The sequence below is a fragment of the Ovis aries genome, chromosome 3 (assembly GCF_016772045.2).
Source record: "Ovis aries strain OAR_USU_Benz2616 breed Rambouillet chromosome 3, ARS-UI_Ramb_v3.0, whole genome shotgun sequence".
Classification (NCBI taxonomy): Eukaryota; Metazoa; Chordata; class Mammalia; order Artiodactyla; family Bovidae; genus Ovis; species Ovis aries.
In genome coordinates, this window is record NC_056056.1 from 150381106 (window position 1) to 150405877 (window position 24772).

Sequence of the window (24772 nt, forward strand, 5' to 3'; positions counted from 1 at the left end):
TTCATCAGTTGATGAATATGTGTATATATGAATATATTGCTTCCTTTTTGACTATCATAAATAATTCTGCCATGAACACACATGTACATTCAAGTTTTCATTTGAATGTTTTCATTTCTCTTTGGTACACATCTAGGAGTGTAATTGCTGGGTCATTAGAGTAACCAATCTTAACTCCTTGAGGTATAGCCAAACTAGTTTTCAAAGTGGCTGCACCATCTTACATTACTGTCAGCAATGTATGAGATTCACAATTTCTTCATATCCTCACCAACTTGCTTTTGGTTTTCTTTAAAATTATAGGCATCCTGGTGGGTGTAAAATGGTCTCTTGTGGTTCGGCTTTGCATTTACATAATGACCAATGATGCTGGGCATCCCTTCATGTACTTACTAGCTATTTGTATTTGTTTGGATAAATGTCAACTCAATCCTTTGTTCATTCAAAAACTGGGTTGTTCCTGTTATTTTGATTATAAAGATTCTTTGCATACTTATGGAAGACCTTACTTTAAGCCAACACAGAAATAAGACCTGACAAAGGGCCAGACTGACTCATGATTATGTATTTTAAACTCTTGTATTCATCCATGCATAAAGTCAGAATTACCTCTATGAACTTCAGCTTTATGAATACATTCTTAGGGGCTAATCTTATGGAATAATGGAGGGATGATCTCCCATGTCAGAGTTCAAGTAGAATCGGACTTTCCCATTCTTTTTCTGATCTATCCCCAAGCCTACCCCACACTGTGGGCATTGGGCTAGAGGTAGGGTAAAGCTCAATGAAGCCTGGCATAACTAGAAGTGCCATCTCCAACACCCCCAACCAGATCCCCTGGCAGAAATTTCAGACCACAGAGAGTTTTGCATACCTCCATAATGTTTATAAATGTCACAACCTAAAAAAATAAAGCAACAAGGTAAAACTTAACCAATCCACCAGGGCAGATAGATTACAAGTATCTTAAAGTACTAGTGGCTAGTTATCACTCTCCAGAAGGTATTAAATCTGCATTAGGCACAGGCATAGCTTCCATTTTTAGGAACTTGTAACATATTAGTATTACGTTTTCCAAAATACTTTCCTACTGTTGTTCCTAGGTTGCCAAGATGGGTTAGCCAATAAAGCCTTAGAAATTAAGTACCACTAGTGTTCAAATTAGATGACTCAAAAGTACAGGGCTGGGATGTCCCTGGTGGTCCAGTGGCTAAGACTCTGTGCTTCAAATGTAGGGGCCTTAGATTTGATCTGCGGTCAGGAAACTAGATCCCTTATGCTAAAGCTATGATCCAGCAAAGTCAGGGGAAAAAAAAAAAAGTAGAGGGCTCATTATGTGGATTTGAACAAGACAGCCCGAGGGAGAAGGTAGAGAAATCAGAGGTAGTTTACAAAATTATTGCATAGATGTATCCTATGTGTCTTTGGAACATGCACAAGGGATTGAATATTGTTCTATGTGAAAACTAATGACACTGCGGTAGTTAGGCAGAACAATACTTCAGATATGATCTTGGCCATCTGAGAGCTTTGGTATGTTATAATGACTGCAAATCAGAGATGCATGGTCACAATACTATGGAGATACATTAATCGTAATGAGAGAGTTCCAGGGGCTTCAAGACAAAGAAACCCATCAAGAGGTAGAAATAGAATATGCAGACTACATTTATTCAGTGCTTACTGGACACCGGGCACATCAGATACAAAAGAGCTGGGATGGGGGAGGTAAAAATTTAATACACACATTAATTTTACGACTAATTCTAACTACTAGGGGAAGTACAAAATTTGTACAAGTTATACTTTATAATGAAATTTCAATGCCTGTCAAAAGGATAAGCTATACATACAATGCAATAAAAATATTTTAAAATTGTGCTTAACATCACAGAACTACTCCAAAATGGGTTGGTAAAATACCTATACACCATTCATTCTTATTATACACATATTTCACATTAAAGATTGCTGGTAAAGTACAAATACTTTGACCCCATTGCTGAAAAATCTATGGTCGACAACTATATACAAAGTTCCTTTTAGAAACACTGTAGCATTTGTAGTCCATCTCTCCTTTAAAGTCCACCTTATTTTCATCTTAGCTCACTATCAAGTTGTCTTCAGAACTGTTTATATTTCTTTTGTCTGATCATCTTCTTCCAGTTTTCTGATTTCATTTTTTAAACAATTTATAGTTTCACGACTTGCTTTTAATCTCTCTTTAAGCTCTGCAATTTCAAAGCTTGTTTTTTTTTTTGCAGCTTCTAATTTTTCTCTGGTTTTCACTTCAAGTTCTGCAACTAAAGAAAACAGACTGTTATTAATTTATTGCATTTTTCTCATATGTCTGAGATATGTCACAGAGTAATAAATGTGACATTCCGTTAGGTCAATGTTTCCATGATGAAATGCAAACAACTTAAGATATGTAACTAAACACAGGAGGGTGGGTGAGAAAGTCTCAACTCTCAAGAGAGGATCTAAGATGTTTTCTATCACAAAGAATAAAATTCGGGCCACCAGTATTTTAATTCACACTTAAGATTTTAAGACATAATGTCCTTGTTTTTCTCCATTTACATACTGATTTGGAAATTAGGGAGTATATAGTCCAAGAGACTTCCAAGTAATAAGACTTCACTAAAAAGAGGATTCTTAAATTTACATGTAGGAAAAACTTACATAACAAAACCACACTGGTAAACCTGTATCTTTTGTCAAAACAGAGTAGTAACTACCTAGGCTTGAATTCTAGCTCTACTAGTTGTGCCACTCTGAATAAGCTATTTTTTTAATCTCCATGCTCATTTCCTCATTTCTAAAATACAGATGATAACTGCAAACACCTTGTGATATTATTTGCTTAAAAGATTTAAAATGAATATCATCTGGCACATAAAAACATATTAAGTACTATTATGACAGAGGAACATTAAATATTTAAAACATTCTAGCTGGCTATGTAATAAATTACTAAAGAAAAATATCATTACTGCAAAATAGACTATATTTATTTAAATATTCCACTTGGATAGTGTAGTACCATGTTTTATAGAGAAAAATGTCTACTATCACCCAACATTTCCACCTTGTAGACATCTCAGGTAATTGCTGTTAAGGCACAGCTGTACTTTTGTTAGTTTAAAATGATCACTAGTTAGAAGCAGCATGGATTGAAGGAAAAAAAACTAAAACCTTTTAAAATCAGAAAGACTTGAGTTCAAATACACCTTTGGTCCCTTACTAGCTGAATGCTGATATCTCTCTCACTTAATTTCTTCTTTCTATATAATACAGTTAAAACTTTGTATTTCACAGAGGATTTAGGATTAAGCAATACATGTAAAAACCATTCAGCATGTTAAAAACACATAATGTGTTCTCATTTTGCCCAATGCTGGTGACTTTCTTTTTGTGATACATTTTACATTGCCAAAACAATCCACATTTTTCTTTGTAATTTTTCATTGCTTTTATTTTTTAAATTATTTTTGAAAATAGATAGTACATACACCCGATACAAAATTAAAAGGCTGAAAATTGTGTGATAAATTCCTGTAAATAGTAATTGTTAGGTTGAATAATAACTGTGCTTGTAATTTTGGAAGAATGCCAAGTGACTCTTAGAGGTTCTATTATTAATTTATAATATCATTAGCATAGTATGTCTGTTCCCCTACTGCATCAACTTTTTGGTCTTAAATAATCTGGAAGGTTAAAAATTATATTTCAGAATAGTTTTAATTTGTACTTCTATTACTTCTGAGATTGATAATCTTTTAATATGGTTAGGGGATATTTCTCCCTCTCTTTCTATGAACTGCCTATTTATCCTTTCCTCTGTTTTCTATTAGGTGACTGGCCCCCGCCTTTTAAAAAAACTGAGGTATAATTGACATACAACATATGAGTCTCAGGTGTACAACATAATGAGTCAATACTTGTATATACTGCAAAATGATCATCACAGTATGTCTGAAGTTAACATCTGTTACCATATATACAAAAAAGATCTTCACGACCCAGATAATCACAATGGTGTGATCACTCACCTAGAGTCAGACATCCTGGAATGTGAAGTCAAGTGGGCCTTAGGAAGTATCACTATGAACAAAGCTAGTGGAGGTGATGGAATTCCAGCTGAGCTATTTCAAATCCTAAAGATGACCTGAAAGTGTGAAAGTGCACTACTTCACTGCACTGCTGTGCAAGTGCAGCACTCAATGTGTGGGCAAATCTGGAAAACTCAGCAGTGGCCACAGGACTGGTAAAAGTCAGCTTTCATTCCAACACCAAAGAAAGGCAACGCCAAAGAATGCTCAAACTACCGCACAACTGCACTCATCTCAAACGATAGTAAAGTAATGCTCAAAATTCTCCAAGCCAGGCTTCAGCAATACATGAACTGTAAATTTCTAGATGTTCAAGCTGGTTTTAGAAAAGGCAGAGGGACCAGAGATCAAACTGCCAACATCCGTTGGATCATCGAAAAAGCAAGAGTTCCAGTTTTAAAAACATCTATTTCTGCTTTTTTGACTATGCCAAATCCTTTGACTGTGTGGATCACAATAAACTGTGGAAAATTCTGAAGAGATGGGAATACCAGACCACCTGACCTGCAGCTTGAGAAACCTATATGCAGGTCAGGAAGCAATAGTTAGAACTAGACATGGAACAACAGGCTGGTTCCAAATGGGAAAAGGGGTACGTCAGGGCTGTATACTGTCACCCTGCTTATTTAACTTATATGCAGAGTACATTAAGAGAAACGCTGGGCTGGAAGAAGCACAAGCTGGAATCAAGATTGGTGGGAGAAATATCAATAACCTCAGATATGCAGATGACATCACCCTTATGGCAGAAAGTGAAGACGAACTAAAGAGCCTCTTGATGAAAGTGAAAAGGAGAGTGAAAAAGTTGGCTTAAAGCTCAACATTCAGAAAATGAAAATCATGGCATCTGGTCCCATCATTTCATGGCAAATAGATGGGGAAACAGTGGCTGACTTTTTTGTGGGGGGCTCCAAAATCACTGCAGATGGTGATTGCAGCCATTAAATTAAAAGATGCTTACTCCTTGAGAGAAAAGCTATGATTAACCTAGACAGCATATTAAAAAGCAGAGACATTATTTTGTCAACAAAGGTCCGTCTAGTTAAGACTATGGTTTTCCCAGTAGTCATGTATGGATGTGAGAGTTGGACTATAAAGAAAGCCAAGCACAGAAGAATTGATGCTTTTGAACTGTGGTGTTGGAGAAGACTCTTGAGAGTCCCTTGGACTGCAAAGCAGATCCAACCAGTTCATTCTGAAGATCAGCCCTGGGTGTTCTTTGGAAGGACTGATGCTACAGCTGAAACTCCAATATTTTGGCCAACTGATGCAAAGAAATGACTCATTGATGCTGGGAAAGATTGAGGGCACGAGGAGAAGGGGAAGACAGAGGATGAGATGGCTGGATGGCATCACCGACTCAATTGACATGGGTTTGGGTGGACTCCGGGAGTTGGTGATGGACAGGGAGGCCTGGCGTGCTATAGTTCATGGGGTCGCAGGAAGTTGGACATTGAGCAACTGAACTGAACTGAACCATATTTAGTTACGAATTTTTTTCTTGTAAGGAGAAATTTTAAAATCTACTCTTAGCAACTCTCAAACATGCAATATAATATTATTAACTATAGTCACTATGTTATAAATCATATCACCTCTTATTTATAACTAGAAGTTTGCACCTTTTTGGCCATGGCCCCCCCAACCCCAACCTCTGGCAACCACTAATCTGTTCTCTATTATTTTTGAGCTTTTTTTTAAGAGTCTACATATAAATAAGATTACACTGTATTTGCTTTTCTCTGATTTATTTCACTTAGCATAATGCCCTTGAGGTCCATCCATGATGATGCAAATGGAGAGATTTCTTTTTAATGGCTGACTATTATTCCATTATGTGTGTGTGTACATGTGTATATATGTATGTATGTATGTGTGTGTGTATAAATAACACTTCTTTATCCAGTCATCTATTGATGGACACTTACGTTGTTTTCCTATCTTGGTTATTGTAAATAATGCTGTAATGAACCGGAGAAGGCAATGGTAACTTACTCCAGTACTCTTGTCTGGAGAATCCCATGGACCTAGGAGCCTGGTGGGCTGCAGTCCATGGGGTCGCTAGGAGTCAGACATGACTGAGCGATTTCACTTTCACTTTTCACTTTCATGCATTGGAGAAGGAAATGGCAACCCACTCCAGTGTTCTTGCCTGGAGAATCCCAAGGATGGAGGACCCTGGTGGGCTGCCGTCTACGGGGTCCCACAGAGTCAGACACGACTGCAGTGACTTAGCAGCAGCAGCTGTAACAAACATGGGGTGTATATATCTTTCCAAGTTGGTGTTTTCGTTTTCCTTCAGGCCATACCAGAAGCGGAATTGTTGGATCATATGGCAGTTCTACTTTTATTTTTTTGAGGACCCTCCACACTGTTTTCCATAGTGGCTACACCAATCAACACTGAATAAGGGTTTTCTTTTCTTCACATCCTTGCCAACACTTGTTATTTCTAGTCTTCTTGATATCAGCCATTCTGCTGCTGCTGCTAAGTCGTTTCTGTCGTGTCCGACTCTGTGCGACCTCATGGATGGCAGCCCACTAGGCTCCTCTGTCCCTGGGATTCTGCAGGCAAGAATACTGGAGTGGGTTGCCATTTCCTTCTCCAATGCATGAAAGTGAAAAGTCAAAGTGAAGTCGCTCAGTCATGTCCGACTCTTCACGACCCCACGGACTGCAGCCCACCAGGCTCCTCCATCCATGGGATTTTCCAGGCAAGAGTACTGGAGTCGGGTGCCATTGCCTTCTCTGAACAGCCATTCTAACAGACATCAAATAATACTTTGTGGCTTTGATTTGCATTTCCCAGATGATAAGTGATGTTGAGCGTATTTTTGATATCTGTTGGCCATCTGCATGTCTTCTTTGAAAAAATATCTATTTAGCTCTTCTGTCCAGTTTTAATTGAATTGTATGCTTTGTTTGGCCATTGAGCTGTATGAGTTCTATATATATTTTGGAAATTAACTCTTTATCAGATACATGATTTGCAAATATTTTCTCCCATTTAGTAGGTTTCCTTTTAATTTTGTTGATGGTTCTTTTGCCCTGAAGCTTTAATTACTGGTTATTGGCTTTTTAAAATGATGTGAGGAGCTCTTTATATCAAAAAGAAACAAGTCATCTGTGATAGAAGTACAATATTTCTTTTCATGGCTTGTCTGTCCTTAGACTTGGTTGACAATGCAGAAATTTTTACCCCTTGCTCCCCTATTCTCTTCATATCAATTAAAAGACATACAGAGAGTGAAAGCAAGCTTCGCCGGTGGCTCAATGGTAAAGGCTCTGTCTGCAATGCAGCAGATGCAAGATAGGTTCAATCGCTGGACTGGGAAGATCCCTTGGAGAAGGAAATGGCAATCCACTCCAATATTCTTGCCTGTGAAATCCCATGGACTTCTGGGCTTCCCTGGTGGCTCAGATGGCAAAGAATCTGCCTGCAACGAGGGAGACCTGGGTTCTATCCCTGTGTTGGGAAGAGCCTCTTGGAGGAGGGCATGGCAACTCACTCTTGTATTCCTGTCTAGAGAACCCCCATGGACAGAAAAACCTGGTGGGCTACAGTCCATGGGGTTGCAAAGAATCAGACACAACTGAAGTGACTAAGCACATACGTGGATTTCCAGAGAAGCCTGGCGGGCTACCATCCATGGAGCCACAAAGAGCTGGACACGACTGAGCGGCTAAACAACAGCAGAGTGAAAGCCACATTGACAGAGGCACATTGACAATGGATTGACAGAGGCTGGGACACAGACATAGGAGATAGACAAGAAAGAAAAATGCATTACAGTGTCATGAGGTAATTAGGGAGCTATAAAGGGAAAGAGAGAGAGAGAGAGAGAGAAAGAGAGAGAGTGTGTGTGTGTGTGTGTGTGTGTGTGTGTGTGTGTGTGTGTGTGTGTGTGTGTGTGTGTGTGTGTGTGTGTGTGTATCAAGGAATGTTTCTTGGCAGAAGTAAAATCTGAACTGAGTTTTAAAGAATAAGATAGGAATTAGATGAAGTGGGACACAGCAGGCCTTGGAGACAGTACAGAAAGATGAGGGAAACAACAAGGACTTTATGACTGTAACAGGTAGTTTTAAATCTAGTCAGGAAGACTTAATTTAACTCATCTGTTAGAGGACAGCATTCATTGTAGACATAGATCTTTGTTCTTTGATTTAGTTACCATACTGTATTTTTGATAAATCATAAAATTGCCAAGGGTACCATATATTAGAGAAATGGGTTAATGAGGAAATCCTAAAGAAAACATTTAAAAACTTGTTTTAGCCTGTTCTAGTTTTCTGCTTCCTATGTATTAAATGTTTACACATACATTTAAGATATATATGTGCATATATGTGTGTGTCCATGTGTGTATGTATGTACACATGTGTATGTATGTATGTATGTATGTGTGTGTGTTCAGTTGTGTCTGACTCTTTGAAATTCCATGGGCTTATAGCATATATAAATATATATAAAATTTCTATTTTAAATTCCAAATGAAGCCTCAATTTACAGTAAACCAATCCAAAGAATTGTTAGTTTTGCAAAGCAAATGTAACGCACTGGTTAGAAGCACAGGCTTTTTACAAAGAGAAACAACAGTTTATTGTTTAAGAGTACAGACTCTGTGTGGGTTTAAATCCTGGCTCTTCTGAGTGATTTGGGGCAAGATCAAAACTCTCTATGCAAAATGGGGTTAACAGTAGTACCTCCCTCTGAGGGCTATTAAGGGAATTCCTAAGGGCTTCCCTTGTGGCTCAGCTGGTAAACAATCTGCCTGCAAGGCAGAAGACCTGGGTTCAATCCCTCGGTTGAGACGATCCTCCTGGAGAAGGGAAAGGCTACCCACTCCATTATTCTGGCCTGGAGAATTTCATGGACTCTATAGTCCATGGGGTCGCAAAGAGTCAGACATGACTGAGCAACTTTCACTTCACTTCAGAAATGTAAAGCACTTATCTAGTATGTGTAAGCTCTATTAAGCATTCAATATCAGTTTAGTTATTCCTTGTTGAAGCAACTTCTATTAAAAGCTAGACCATTAGTGCTTAAGTCAATTTCTGCAGGTTTATCAATATAAGTATCTTTATAAACTTTTAACTTGCTTTATAATGAGCAACCTCTATCTTATTACTCTGTCTACAAATATTACAATGCTTTTAGACCCTAGGTTCTGAGGACTGCCTAGGAGACTGGGCTGTACCACTCACTCATATTAATTGAGCAAGTTTCTTACCAATGTGTGCCTCAGTTTCCTTTTCTAAATGGACTACCTAAAAAAAGTTATAGATATAAATGAGCTTATACATGTATAGATTAAAAAAGTACTCAACAAATCTGATATTATTACCAAATATTGAGTATAATGTTCTCAAACTGGTAAAAGTGCATCTATCTTTTTTTACACCTTTGATTAATATTCCCAAATTGCTTTCCTAAAAGGCCTATTCACATAAACAATTCATGAGAAGACAGTGTTCAACACATCCTTACTAGGTACAACTATGAAAGATTTCTTTTGCATATTTGATACAAATATAGCCATCCATTATTATTGGTTTGCATTTTAAAAATTACTAGCAGGGTCAAATATTTTTCTTTTTATTTACTAACCATCTTTCTTCTGTCTAGTCCACTCCTTTGTCCTTTGTTTTAAACTGAAGTTTAAAACTATATTCTTTTTTTTCTAGAGTTTTACAGCTTTTAATCCTTTGTCAAATCTTTCAAAAATCTATTTTTTCTTTTTTTGCCCTTTTGAAATGCATAAGTTACATATCTTTTGCAAAAAAATATTTTGTCTTTCAATGTAATTTCTTCTAACACCTCAAATTTAGAAAGTCTTCCCTAGCCAAGATAGACAGTCATTTCTCTAATTTTTTAAACAGGTTAATTGATAAAAAAAAAATTTAGGGACTTCTTTGGTGGTCTAATTGTTAAGACTCTGCACTTCCAATATAAGGGGCACGGGTGTGATCTTTGCTTGGCCATTTGCACATGGTATGGCAAAAAAATAAAAAAACAATTAACCATCATTAATTAAAATGGAATTTTTTAAGTGCCATGAAACAATGATCTAAATTAAGTTTTCTTCTCAAAATTTATCAACTGTGCCAATACCATTTACAGAATTATTTTTCTTCCTTATAGATTTGATGCTGTTAAGAAAATAACCTCAAGATAGGTGAAAAGACAGCCTTCAGAATGGGAGAAAATAATAGCAAATGAAGCAACTGACAAACAACTAATCTCAAAAATATATAAGCAATTTATGCAGCTCAATTTCAGAAAAAAAAAATGACCCAATCAAAAAATGGGCCAAAGAACTAAATAGACATTTCTCCAAAGAAGACATACAGATGGCTAACAAACACATGAAAAGATGCTCAACATCATTCATTATCAGAGAAATGCTAATCAAAACCACAATGAGGTACCATTTCATGCCAGTCAGAATGGCTGCTATCCAAAAGTGTACAAGCAATAAACGCTGGAGAGGGTGTGGAGAAAAGGGAACCCTCCTACAGTGTTGGTGGGAATGCAAACTAGTACAGCCACTATGGAGAACAGTGTGGAGATTCCTTAAAAACTGGAAATAGAACTGCCTTATGACCCAGCAATCCCACTACTGGGCATACACACTGAGGAAACCAGAATTGAAAGAGACACATGTACCCCAATGTTCATCGCAGCACTGTTTATAATAGCCAGGACCTGGAAGCAACCTAGATGTCCATCAGCAGATGAATGGATAAGAAAGCTGTGGTACATATACACAATGGAGTATTACTTAGCCATTAAAAAGAATACATTTGAATCAGTCCTAATGAGGTGGATGAAACTGGAGCCTATTATACAGAGTGAAGTAAGCCAGAAAGAAAAACACCAATACAGTATGCTTACACATATATATGGAATTTAGAAAGATGGTAATGATAACCCTGTATGCAAGACAGCAAAAGAGACACCGATGTATAGAACAGTCTTTTGGACTCTGTGGGAGAGGGAGAGGGTGGGATGATTTGGGAGAATGGCATTGAAACATGTATAATATCATATATGAAACGAATCTCCAGTCCAGGTTCGATGCAGGATACAGGATGCTTGGGGCTGGTGCACGGGGATGACCCAGAGGGATGGTATGGGGAGGGAGGAGGGAGGGGGGTTCAGGATGGGGAACACATGCACACCCAAGGCGGATTCATGTTGATGTATGGCAAAACCAATACAATATTGTAAAGTAATTAGCCTCCAATTAAAATAAATTATATTTTTTAAAAAAAGAAAAAAAAAAAAAGAAAATAACCTCAAGATAATACAAAAATGCAGTTTACTAATAAAAACTTCCTAAGGTTGGGGCTTCCCTGGTGGCCCAGTGGTTAACTCAGCTGCTGATGCAAGGGACACATGTAGACCCCTAGTATGGGAAGAGTCCACATGCAGTGGGGCAACTAAGCACATGCTCCACAACTACTGAGGCTGTGCTCTAGGGCCTGTGCTCCCCAACAAGAGAAGCCACTGCAATGAGAAGTCCATGCACTGCAATGGAAAGTAACCTCCACTTGCTGGAATTAGAGAAGGACTTCCTGCAGCAACAAAGACCCAGTGCAGCCAAAAATAAATTTGAAACATGGACCAAGGAGTCTAACACGTGCGTGAGTCAGGGGCTCTGCACAAAAGCCAGGCGTGGAGGGAGATGGGGGTTGGAGCGGACCATGCCTGGGGGGTTTCAGGTCATGCCAGTTGGTGAAGCAAGCACACAGGGTAAGCGGTGATAATGTCGGCCACCCACCTGCCTTGAAAAAATAATCTAAATAAATTAAAAAAAGAAACTTTCCAAGGTTATAAAGCTCCACATATAAGTTTTAATATAACAAAAGTAGTTTGTGGAAAAGTCTTTTTATAAAACATTTGTTTTTACTGTTACACACATATGAATTAATGATATTAGTCTTGTTGAAAACACAGAAATGCAGGCACTTGAATTTTATTTTATTTTATTTTTTTTGGCACTTGAATTTTAAAAGAGAATTTTTCTCTATGAATATGAAATGGGAGAAAGATTTATAATGAAGAGAAAATTACCAGTAACAAATTTAAACAGCGTATTATTAACGCTTTTCACCTTTTCGAAGTGATCATATACATTTCTGTTTTATGTTCACGACAAAGTAGACCATATTTTCAGATGTAGAAAATGAAGCATAAATCCTTTTAATGAGTGTGATTTGAAATTTTAAATGACTAACAAGTGGCAATTTTAATCAGTATTCAGATCATTTAACCCCCCAGTCATGGGTTTCATGAAAACACAAGCACTACTATAACCATTAATGGTTTAACAGCAATCTCTTTCCCCAGCAGGGCATTTTCATCCCCTCACCCTTTTCTTTTACTGGATCACTTCTTTCAGCCTACACCTACATTTACTGGTCCACTTCCCCCGGAAAACACTGGCCTCTGGACCCCAAATCCTGCTTTTCCTACTGCTTCAAGAGCTCCTTTCCCTTTACAGGTCAAACTCCAAGACAGGCTTATCCATAGCACCTGTCTCCAGTGTCTCATCTCATTCTCTCTGGATCCACTTCAATGGATGTCTGTCCTTACTATTCTCCTTCAACTGCCCCACTGAGGTCACCAAGGAATTTCACGTTGCTATCGCCTGTTTCTTGGCTCTTATCTTACTTGCTCTCTAAGAGGTACACAGCTAACGACTATTTCTGGATGAACCTTCTTCATTCGGCTCTAGGGTATTATGTGCACCTAGCTTCACTCCCTCCACACTCATGTTTATGTATTTATTTTCTAAACTAATTTCCTTAGCCGGTCATCTCCTTAATCTCTAAATTTTGGGAAAGCCTAGGGCTCAACCCTTGAACCTCTGTTTATCTTCACTTACTCTACTGATGATACCATATGGCCTCACAATTTATAAATCCATCTATATGCCCAGACCGTTCCTTGAATACCAGACTTTGAGTACAATTCCCTTCTCAACATCTTCACTTACATGTCTTACAGGCGTTTCACACTCATCATGTCCAAACTTTACTTCTAATCTTTCCCCTCAAAGCTGCCCCTCCCAGACTTCCTATCTCTATGAAAAGCAACAATAATTTTTTGTTTCCTTCTTCGGGCTCCAAACCTTAAGAGCCATGCTTTGTATTAATATACCTTCTTCTCACATCTTATTAAACCATCAGCAATCCTATTGTAACTATCTTTAAAACAGAACCTCCACTGCTGCCCCACTGGTACCACTCACAACTCTATCACATCTGGACAACTGCAACAACCTCCTAACTACTCTGCTTCTACTCTTTCTGGCTTATAGTCTACTCTCAATATAGCAACCAGGGTGATTGATCTTTTGAAAATGTTACTCCTATAATGTCACTCTGCTGCTCAACACCCACAAAAAAACTTCACATCTCCTTCAGTTTAAAAATCTAAAGTCCTTATAGTTACCTTTAAGACCCTGTTTGACCTGGTCCTCTATTAACTTCTTACTTCTCTGGCCTCGTCTCCCACTCCATGTTCCCTCTACTCCAGTCACACTGGCCTTTCTGTTGTTCCTTGGATATGCCAAGCCTGCTCTTACCTCAGGGCTCCTGCCCTTGCTGCCCCTCTACACATAACATGCCTCCTTCATGCAGCTGCGTGGCTTATTTCCCCACTCCTTTTGGTATTTGCTTGAACGCCACAATTTCAGGAAGCATTCTCTGACATGATATTTAAAACTCTAACAATCTCCTTGCACCAGAAGCACTCCCTCACCTGCTCTAGGTTTCTCCATGCCATCCAATCACTACCTAACGTTCCATTGTTCTATTTATTGGCTATTCCTCTTCCTTCCACTAGAATGTAAGCTCCATGAGGACAGGGCTTTTGTCTGGTTTAGACACTGCTTTATCTTCTGAACCTAGAACAATGCTTGGCATAGCACTGATGCTCAATATACATTGCAAGCAAATAAATGAAAGATCAAAGGAACAACTGAATAAATGGTAACATGGATGTCCACAGAGGGTCGCTAAATAGGCTTCACCTTGAATGACAAAAGCAAATGACTGATGCAGCTGCATGGAATGCTGTGTGGAGAGACACTAACCACAGTACACTGAAGTATAATGTTCTGCAAGGTTCTTCACACCGTCATTAGCAAAGACTAGAACACACAGAAAAAGGCTGAGTGACAGGTTCAGTGAGATTAATGACAAGCTACACTTAAATGGAATTAGTGAATAAAAGGCAAACAGTATTTCAGAGTGTGTGAGCAGCTGTCTTTTACCTTTTTGAAAGTTGGCCTACGTTGAGAACTATTTAAAGCATCCTTCTTATTTGTTCTTTGGTAATACATATTTTGTTTCCTAACTCCTAAAAATTTTACTTATACATAATAAAAAATTTAACAGTCACTTATCATACAATCCTTTCATCATCACTGAATACATTATTACTCAGGATTAATTATAAACTCATGGTACTTACATTCTGTTTCATGCTTATAGGCTCCTAAGGTAAGCTGACGAGATGTTGTCAATAATTGTTGCATCATTGCTGTTGGGTCTTGAAATATCTAATGGGATAGAATGGGAAAAAAAGCCCTGTAACTTCAAAATCTACAAATTGAAAATGCTTTCAAAACTCTTATTATAAAATCTTCTCACCATTTCATCATAAAACTCTGAAACCACTGTTTTTTTCCCCAGCATTGCATTGGTGTCTGACTGAAACAGCTTTAATAAATGATACAGTGTTACCTGTGAAATAAAAACAGATATGACATCCATGGATGGTTTTTATCATCATCATGTGAGATTATTATTTCTCTAACTGATTTACAGTTACAGAAGTAACTACTAAAGTAAAGCAGTAAACCTATCAAATTCAGGATCTTGTCACAACTACAGCTTACAGTGGCAGATCATCCGAACTCTGACTGTACTTTTATTCTATTAGGTATTAACATCTATCCATATCTGTTTAATATGTATGCTACAGAGAGGATAAGTAAAGACTGGCTACAAAGCATTCCAGAGAGTGACTATATATAAAAATAACTATATATAAAAATAACTATATAAAAAAGATACGGCTATGCAAATTAAACTGGGAAATCACTAAGACAAAAAGTCTTTTACTCATACAAATGAAATTTGCTTAACTGTGACAGATAAAGTTTACACATTCACTGTGAGGAAAAAAGATTTGATTTCAAAAGGAATGATCAATACTAAAATACTCAAGTTTTAGAGGACAAGTTAATTTCTCCAGTGTAATATTAAGATTATAACATAAGTAGCATAATAAGTGAAAAGTCAGCCACTGATAATTCACTTCGGCAAGAGCAACCTCTCTTCAAAATACTTGGAAACAGATATAATAAGACATCAATGGAAAAACTTTGCAGCACAATGTATGATTATTTGTACAAAACAAAATCTAGCAGGTAAAACATCAAAGGTTCATGCTGAAGTTGGAGAAGCGACTGAGAGGACTTGAAGAATTTTCCAAAAAGTCAGCTAAAATCATCATAAAAAGCAGGCATCATATTTAAAGCAGATAATTTGACAAATTTCTAGGATGACAGAAAGCAGATGAGACTACACCAATAGATAAACCATAATGGAGAAATCCATAACCGAAAAACTTAGGGAAGAAAACTACATCAGAGGTGAGAGACAGTGGCCCCAGTGAAGCCCAAGAGAAACAGGTGTAGAAATCAAGAATGCTTTGGGTGGCTAGGTTGGTTAATCTTCCTTCTTCTCCTTTTACTCACAAACAAGAGAGCATATCCTCCTGTGGATCCCAGAATTCTTCACCCAATCAATCAATCATGAAGTAAAAATAAAGGTATTTTTAGAGAGCATTTACTCTGAAAATTTATTTCTTAGGCATCCTTTCTGAAGAAATTCTTCCAGCAAAATGAAAAAAGAAAGAAATATGAAGATAAAGGATTATGTGTCATCCTCAGGAGTTGAGAGGCACTATCTAAAATTGAAAAATCCAAACTTAGGGATTTAAATACATCAGATACATGGGAGTTAATTCCTAGAGGAACTGAAAACAGTAACTGTCGTTTTCCTGAAGGGGTCAGAAATGGGGTTTCTATGTTACGAGGTTAAATTATATCCCCCCAAAGATAGTGAAGAATCTATACTTATCCTCAGTACCTGTGAATGTGACCATATTTGCAAACAGAGTCTTTGCAAATGTAATCAAGTTAAGATGAAGTCACGGGGGGGCCCTAGCCCGATATGACTGATATCCTCATAAAAAGGGAAGAGATGCAGAGATGGGAAGGGAGAGACGGCCATGTGACAGTGGAGGCAGAGACTGGAGTTAATGCTGCCACAGCCAAGAAACACCTGGGGCTACCACAAACTACAGGAGGCAAGAAAAGATCCTCCCCTAGAGGCTTTGGAGAGAGCATGGCCAACATCTTGAAACTGGACTTCTAGTCTCCAGAACCAAGAGAATAAACTGCTGTTTTCACCCATTCAGTTTGTGATACTGTTATGGCAGCAATAGGAACTTAATACAGGAAGCTTGCACATTTTATTTTTTAATCTTTTAAAACCTATATATTATGTGTTTTATAATTTGAGCAGTATTGAAAACTACATCATAAAACTGTCCTTTCCCAACCTTGTTCAGATTTTGAGAGGCATTCATGCAGATACAGACAATGAAAAATTTCAAGACATAATGTCTCCAATTAACACTGATGCTTGAAGACTCTTAGAACAATGAAAATGCCTATACCTGCTGGCAACATTTCTAGGAATAAAACCCTAGTATTAGTATTTTGCTTTTAGAAACAACCATTCCTTTTACATAGTGGCTTCACCTGTAATAGGTTACTGGATAACGGAAGCAAATCACAAGTTACCCATGTCTTTCTTTTATAATTTAAATAAATCTTCATATGACTTATTTTCTATAAGAGTCAACTGAAAAACTATAATAGTTTCATTACACTGAAAGAACACAAGAACAGTTTGGAGTGGATAAAATTCAGGTTCATATAGATCTACATAAAAACCTATCAATAAATTAATCACTGCAGAAGTGCAAAAGAATGTATTACCTTCCTTTCCCAAGAGTAGACTTTCAGAACTGTCTCATAATGAGGCTACATGATATAATGATTTCTTTCAGAGATGTATCTTCCAAGGCGGGGCAGGGAGGTGAGATGGGGGAGACAGATGAGGCGGCAGACAGGTAAAGCAGCACATTCTCAAAATAAAATGAATTCAAAGCAACCTTACGAAGTTAATAAGAACCTCAGCTCTAATAACATTAACAATTTCTCCCTCTCCCCTCTCTCAATATCTGCCATATTCTGTGCTCTATATTCCCAAATAGACTATTTTGATCAAGGATAGGTGTAGTGTCTGATCTTTGTATCCTGCCCTCTGAGAAGTATCTTGCAAATATATTTAATAATTTTTTGCCAAACAGAGTATCTGTGAGAGTATCACAGAAAGACAAGAATGGTAGGAGATACCAAAACGTTACCACATGGAAGATATTTAAATAACCATTTAGATGGATCTTCAGGAGGAAAATAAAAACAAACTAATCTATGAATAGTTATCAGGAAAAAGTTCAAGGAAGATTAATATAAGGTAGAACTTTCTGAAAACTAGAACTTCTCCAAATCTGAACAGGATGTTTTACTTCATGATGGAAGTTAGTCTTCTTTTCTTACTATACTGGAGGGGTTAAAGGAAACTTCTATGTAGTGGTCTACATCAACCGGTCCTAAATCTTACTGTGCATCAAAATTACCTGGGGGGTGCTGGCCCCTCTCCAAATCTATGAATCACCATCCAGAGAATGGGGACTAGATGTCTGAACTTCTAAAAAATACCCTAGGCACTTCTGGCATAGTTAGTTAGGAACTAATTCTATCACCGGCCCAGGTGCTATTCAAGTCCTTTAAAAGCACACAGTTTTACAAATGTAATCAGATAATTAAAATGTAAATGTTTGGTGCTGAAGGAATGAACTCAATCTATCAAGATGAAAATTGATGATGATGAATGTTAAAACCCTGAAAGTGGAGTTGAACACTGACCATACAAATGTGCAATGAAATAGCCTGAGTTGTAACTCTGTGTTCAACAATAAAGCAACCTTAGTGGTTTTAGTCAAAAGAGTAAAGGAAAGAGTATGACATCTGAATGTAAATGTACAGGTCCAAAAACTAGCTCTATCACAATTAACTGTATTTTTGAGCACAAGACTTTATCTCTGAGCCTTAGTATCCTCATCTCTAAAAAGAGGATCTCACCAACCTCACCAAGTTGCTGAGGGCTCAAAGCGAAAACTTCTGGGACTTTTTACATTAGCTAGCAACAACTGGAAGAAGAGAGCAAATGATGAAAAAGTAGTTATAATAAGGAATCATGAATAAGATAAAGCTGCTAGTACTGATGACAGTATGAAAAAGTAAAAAGGCATTCTAGGGTTTTTAACTAGACACTGGACACTCCCATTTCACAAAGTGTATGGACTCAATTTGTTTATTACTAATAACCAAAAAATACTAATGAATTTTAGACCTTTTTTTTGCTTTAGTAATCATATAATTTCCATGATTTCTTTCAAATAACTGTTCATACTGTATTCCTTCTTTTTATACTTGGAAAATAAAAGATTTTTGAAAGGCATTTCATTTAAAAAGGAAAAACCTTAATGCATGGCAAGATATAGTAAGACATAAACTTATATAAACTATACTTGAATAAAAAAATGTCAACATACAGCTTGTATATGTTGTCTAATGTACTATTACATTACATTTTTACAATTACTAAAAAATCCATTTTATATCTACGAAGAGTAACATTACTCACAGGTCTTTCATTAGGATCAATGAAAAATATTTTGATGATTATTTCGAATTCACCCCATCCTGTTTCAGTAATCTCATATGGAGGCTTAGTAACAACTAAAAGAAAGAAAAAAGAAAACAATCAGGAATTTTTAATTGCTGATACAATTTCCTAGTTCTTTTATATTTTGTATGTTATGAATCACAGAACTACTGTACCTCTCAAAGGATTGCCATAGCTTTCATGTAATTTAAATTGGATTTTCTTCACATATGCTGACATATCCTAAAATACAGAAGAATTAATTAGTTCTGCCATCTACATATAAAAATTAGAAGGGAAGAAATGCCTAAGAAATATGAATTACAACCTGGAGGTTTGTTTTTAACAAAGGAAGCTTATGCCAGATTCTTTCATAATTCATCATACATATAAGTATATATGTCTCTATTCACGTGTGTTACAAATCTTATGTTTATGTACCTCTGAGTATTGTTTGCTAATATCTCTGTTGACAATATTCAAAATCAATTCTGATTTTTCTATAAAAACAAATACATTTTTTCCACATGGTAGTAGACTGTATCAATACTTCATTTTATTGCTTAATAATATTTCACTGTATGAATACACCATATTTTATTTATCCACTTATCAGTTTGGAGACATTTGGGCAATTATGAGTAATGTCACTGAATATTTACATACAAGTTTTTGTGTGGACTTTGAAAGTTTTTTGTCTTTTAATTTTGTTTAATACGTGATAGTATAACTGCTGAAGAAGAAACATTATCAAGCTTAGCTGGTTTCACTATTTTAATTCAGCCTTTTGGTGAAATATACCAAGAAAAGATAAACAGAAATCAAAGGTCAACTAGAATCTTCTTTGCCCTTGAAATTAAGATAACTTTGGGTTGCAACACTACTTGCTGTGCTGTATTTTGCTTAATCTCAGCTCCAGTGGCCTACATTCAACTGCTGCTGCTGCCGCTGCTAAGTCGCTTCAGTTGTGTCCGACTCTGTGCGACCCCACAGATGGCAGCTCACTGGGCTCGCCTGTCCCTGGGATTCTCCAGGCAAGAGTACTGGAGTGGGTTGCCATTGCCTTCTCCGCTACATTCAACTAGTCACCTTTAAATTGTGGCTGAACTGAGTTCTATGTGGGTGTCCCTGGTGGCGCTAGTGGTAAAGAACCTGCCTGCCAGGGCAGGAGATAAGAGATGTGGGTTTGATCCTTGTGTGGAAGATCCTCTGGAGAAGGACATGGCAACCCACTCTGGTATTCTTGCCTGAAGAATCCCACAGACAGAGGAGCCTGCATGGCTATAGTCCATAGGGCTGCAAAGAGCTGGACACGACAGAAGCAAGTTAGCATGCCGGCACTGAGCTGAGTCACTATAAACTGTCCTACATGGCAGTTTAATGTGAGGCATATTGTGTTTTATTTACTTCCAAATTGACCATCTCTTATTAAACATGACTGAACACAGTGTGTGGGGTTACATGGGAAGATGACCCTTAAAACTGACACTATAAAGTTATTCTGAATAGTTACTAGATTCCTTCACAAAATGTGCCCCCTCCTTGATAAAGTATAAGTCCGAAATTCTTCTCTCTTACATGTGGTAAAAGTATTTGAAGCAGGATAACTTTATCATTATCAAGCTATGAATCTATCCTGTGGTTTTCGGCACCATTTTCAACTTTTCAGACGTTAACATCTCTTCATGATGCCTCTAAATGCTTTTACAGATGTTTCCAGATGGTGACAAATGATAACAATGATAACATAAATTCTCATTTGCCTTATTGCTTCCACTATATTGGATCAATAACAGCTGACATACAAAATGAAGAGTTTTAAACAGAGGAATATTTATTCATTTAGTACCTACTGAATACCTACTATGTACTGACCACATTCCAGGCATTAGAGATACAGCCACAAAACCAAACTACCAGCAGCCAGATTATGTAGCAGTTTTGTCTTTCATCTTCTCTGATTCTCAAATTATAACTTAAATTTATCATTCCTGAAACATGTGATTATACACAAGGCTACCTTAAGAGGTGGTGATTAGAAGACATACTATGTATACAGGACAGTTCTTGTTACCATTGTTGTTGTTTAGCCGCTAAGTTGTGTCCAGCTCTTTTGCTACCCCACAGACCACAGCCTGCCTGGCTCCTCTGTCCATGGGCTTTCCTAGGCAAGAATATTGGAGTGGGTTGCCAAGTTTTTCCCTGGGAATCTTCCCGACCCAGGGACCAAACCCACTTCCTCTGTATTAGCAGGTGAATTCTTAACCACTGAGCCAGCAGGGAAGCTCATAACTTAATTTTCATTAGAAAACAGTTTTGGAAAATTGATTTCTACTAACAAGTATACAAAGATGACAGTTCTTACTTTATTCTTTCAACTTTTGGGGTAACATTTCTACAATGGGCAATTTTACCTTTTTTAAAAAAAACACTTTTTATTCTGTACTGCAGTAAAGCTGATTAATAATGCTATGACAGTTTCAGGTGAACAGAAAGGACTCAGCCATACGTATACATGTACCCATTCTCCCTCAAACTGCCTTCCCAATAACATTCAGCAGAGTTCCATGTACTACACAGTAGGACCTCGGTTATCCTACAATGGGACAATTTTATTATCAGTTACTATAAAATGACATTACAATTTATCTTCAAGCAAAACAAACCATAGCGTCAAAAAGGTTTTAGGAAAAAGAAATATTTACCTCATTTCTATATGGTTTTACATATACTGTCCACTGATGGGTGTGCCCATCTTCTTCTCTTTTCTTTCCAAAATATCGAGCAACATTACCATAAACTATTGGTTTAACGATAGTAACACCCTAAAAGATAAACAATTTCAACATAAATTAACATTGTACCATTACCCAAATAAACAGAAGGAAAGCTTTGAAAGCCTGATTAAAGAAATGGCAGGCGGCCTAACAACCTAGGTTTGCATATACCATGGATTTCCCTTAAAAATCAATTCCAGACCATTAGCCTCATTTTATATTACCACAAATAACTAAATATCACAGTAATTACAGTGTTCTCACTTTGAAAACATCTATTTAAATCATATAAAGTACTTTGAGAGTTTCTATTTTTGCTCTGGTTATTTAATAAAGAAACAGAAAAGGTTCTTCATTTACAGACTTTAAAGAACAACCAGTAATTAATAGTCACTAACTTTGATTGTCATCACCTGATGGTAATGTCCTTATTAATCAGCTTACAGCAGGGTTTTCCAAAGCACAGTACAAAAATTAAAGGCAGTTTCAAAGAGAATTTTTTTGGTAGAATAAGGGAAGCATTTTCTTTTTGTTACCTGTGCTTACTTTAATCTATATTAGAAAAACCACAACTACAACTAGCAATTCAAATGACAATTTCAAGAATAGTAATGCTTAGGAAGGGACTTTAAACATTAGATTTAAACAAACAAGTTAAATATTACATTTGAATTCAGATAATGGCAGAGGCACGTGGAAGAGTCAAGCTTGATAAACACTTGACTGATGGCATGTTTGCTATATTTGTGCTCAGTTCTGTGATGCATGTACATGTTTCTGTGCACATGTCAGAACTGCAAAGGCAGAGTATGATGAAAAGGAGAGAGAAAAAAATTTCAGGAGAAAATGCTGAGTGTTGCACATGAATTTAAGACTAACTGTTGAATAGTAGGAGTGTACCTGAAGGTCAAGACCAAGATATAGCATATGTAAAAAGTGTAGGGCCAATGTAATCAACAAGTAATAAGAAGAGGGAAAGCGGTGAACAAATAGAAAAAGTTTTTCCTTTTTTTTTCAAACTTCTTATTCTGTATTGGGGTATAGCCAATTAACAATGTTGTGACAGTTTCAGGCGAACAGCAAAGGGACTCAGCCATACATACACATGTATCTATTCTCCCCCAAACTCCCCTCCCATCCAAGCTGCGAGAGTTGCACCTGCTATACAGTAGGTTAGTCATAAAGAGAAAAACTTCACTGCGACTAGGTAATCCTCAAATAAATCAATACCTATTAGCCTAAAGTTAATTCAGAAGACGGCAAGCAGTTTCTATGGAAATTAAAAAAAAGTTACAGCAAGAGCACTTTTGGCGCACACAAAGATACGGCCTCACCTTTAAGGACTGAATGAATAAACACAAAGGAGCACTGACAAGGTGAGTAGGTAACAGGTTTCATAGCGCCAGTGTTGACAGGAACTTGTAGAGGTCTTCAAATATTTAAAGGGCTTTCATTTGCCAGTGGACTTTCTACTAGGATGAAACTTATCTAAGTCGGAAAAAGGTGCTTTCAATATCAGGTAACAGTCAGCAAGGAGAAGAAACAGGTCCCTAAATTTTAAGTTTTAAATGACTAACTCACATCCATTTTTGGTGGAAAAAGCATTTGAGGACTACAAGCCTGATCTCCTCACTTCATTTTGGACTTACAAGACTTTTAGAACCTAACATGATTACAAACTGAGAAAGCTCTGTAAGTTCTTCTCTGAAAGCTAATCTTACAATCCTCTTTTCTGTTCTCTCTTTTTTCCCTTATTTTTTATTATTATTTTTCAATCTTTTTATAATCCTCTTTTCTGTAGTACTTTCTTACCATTCCAAAATCTGGCCCCAAAGCAGAGAGAAAATATGTTTATGAAACTCCTACTACTATGAATTTTACCTGGCCATCTCTTTCCCCTTCCATTTAATTTCAGTAGCTTTTGAAACTTTCAAAGAGCTCTCGCTTTATAAGAAGCATTAAAGCACCATGTATGCAACTGCATACACAGCATACATTTCTGTAAACAATATGATATGGAGAAGGAGTCTTAAAACCTAGAGCAACTAGACTGGTGCAAAAATTGGGTAATTTCTTTTTGAAAAAATTTTTTCTTTCTGTGGTAAATAAAAATCTGAAGGGGGTAAAAACCAATGTTATATCAGGAACCAGCTGGTCGTGACATAAAAAATTAATGTGCCAGGTAACGTATTAAAGTGGGAGGGAAATTTGTCACAGTGTCAAACACCACGTTAAGCTCGATTATAACTTTAATTACAAACTAAGAAACTAACGTGTACTGAATGTTGCCTATGTGCCAGGCATCTTCTTTGCCTTGATTAATTAGTATCCTGGCCGTAGCCTTGAGGCTTTCAAACATTACAAATTTGGGGAAGTCTTTGGAACTTTTCTATCAGCCAGCTCTATCGTTATCACACTTGTAAATACTGGGAGTAACATTGCCTTTTTAAGGCTGCAATAGGGGCTGAGAGAATTCGGTAAAGCATTCACCTACGTGCTTCTTTAGCATGGAATCGGCTGTTGTTATCCCACAATAGGTGGGTGACTCCGACCCCGATTTACAGGTGACCTGGGTTGGCAGCGGATGAACACCAAGCCAGGATCTGCCAGCCCTCCAAGTGGCTTCTTCCTTGGCGACGACGTCCATCTCTCCCCCAGGCACCAAGGATTATGTCAGTTTATTTTGTCTGGGATGGAAGGGAGGGGGTTACACCTGAAGTTGGGGCCCAATGAAACCACGATTTTCCCTTTGGGGCTCTGAGTCGCCGTCCTCCTAGAAACCCCAGTTTCAGCCTGAGGCAAGAAGGAGCGAAAGCTGACCCTCCCCAGGCCGCGCTAGAAAGAGCCGGGACGAAAAAGATATTCCGTGAGGGGAGGCACCGGCCGTGCACTGACCTTCACTCTCCCGCCGGAGTCAGGCCCAAATTCGGCCATTCTCTTGAACATATTGTCTTACGGTAGAAGCCGCAGCCGCCAGGGAAAGAGACCGGGGCCGGCGGGC

The 24772-nt window shown here is 37.5% G+C and overlaps 1 protein-coding gene across 1 annotated transcript; it reads right to left on the minus strand.

The window, feature by feature from the left end:
- Positions 1 to 2133: 2133 nt before the first annotated feature.
- On the minus strand, positions 2134 to 24717 carry YEATS4 (YEATS domain containing 4). Its single transcript, NM_001163059.1, has 7 exons — positions 24667 to 24717; positions 21700 to 21819; positions 19171 to 19237; positions 18974 to 19068; positions 14777 to 14869; positions 14598 to 14685; positions 2134 to 2303 (listed from the first exon to the last, which is right to left on the minus strand). The coding sequence occupies exons 1-7, from the start codon at positions 24715 to 24717 to the stop codon at positions 2134 to 2136; spliced, it is 684 nt and encodes a 227-aa protein (NP_001156531.1).
- Positions 24718 to 24772: the final 55 nt, after the last annotated feature.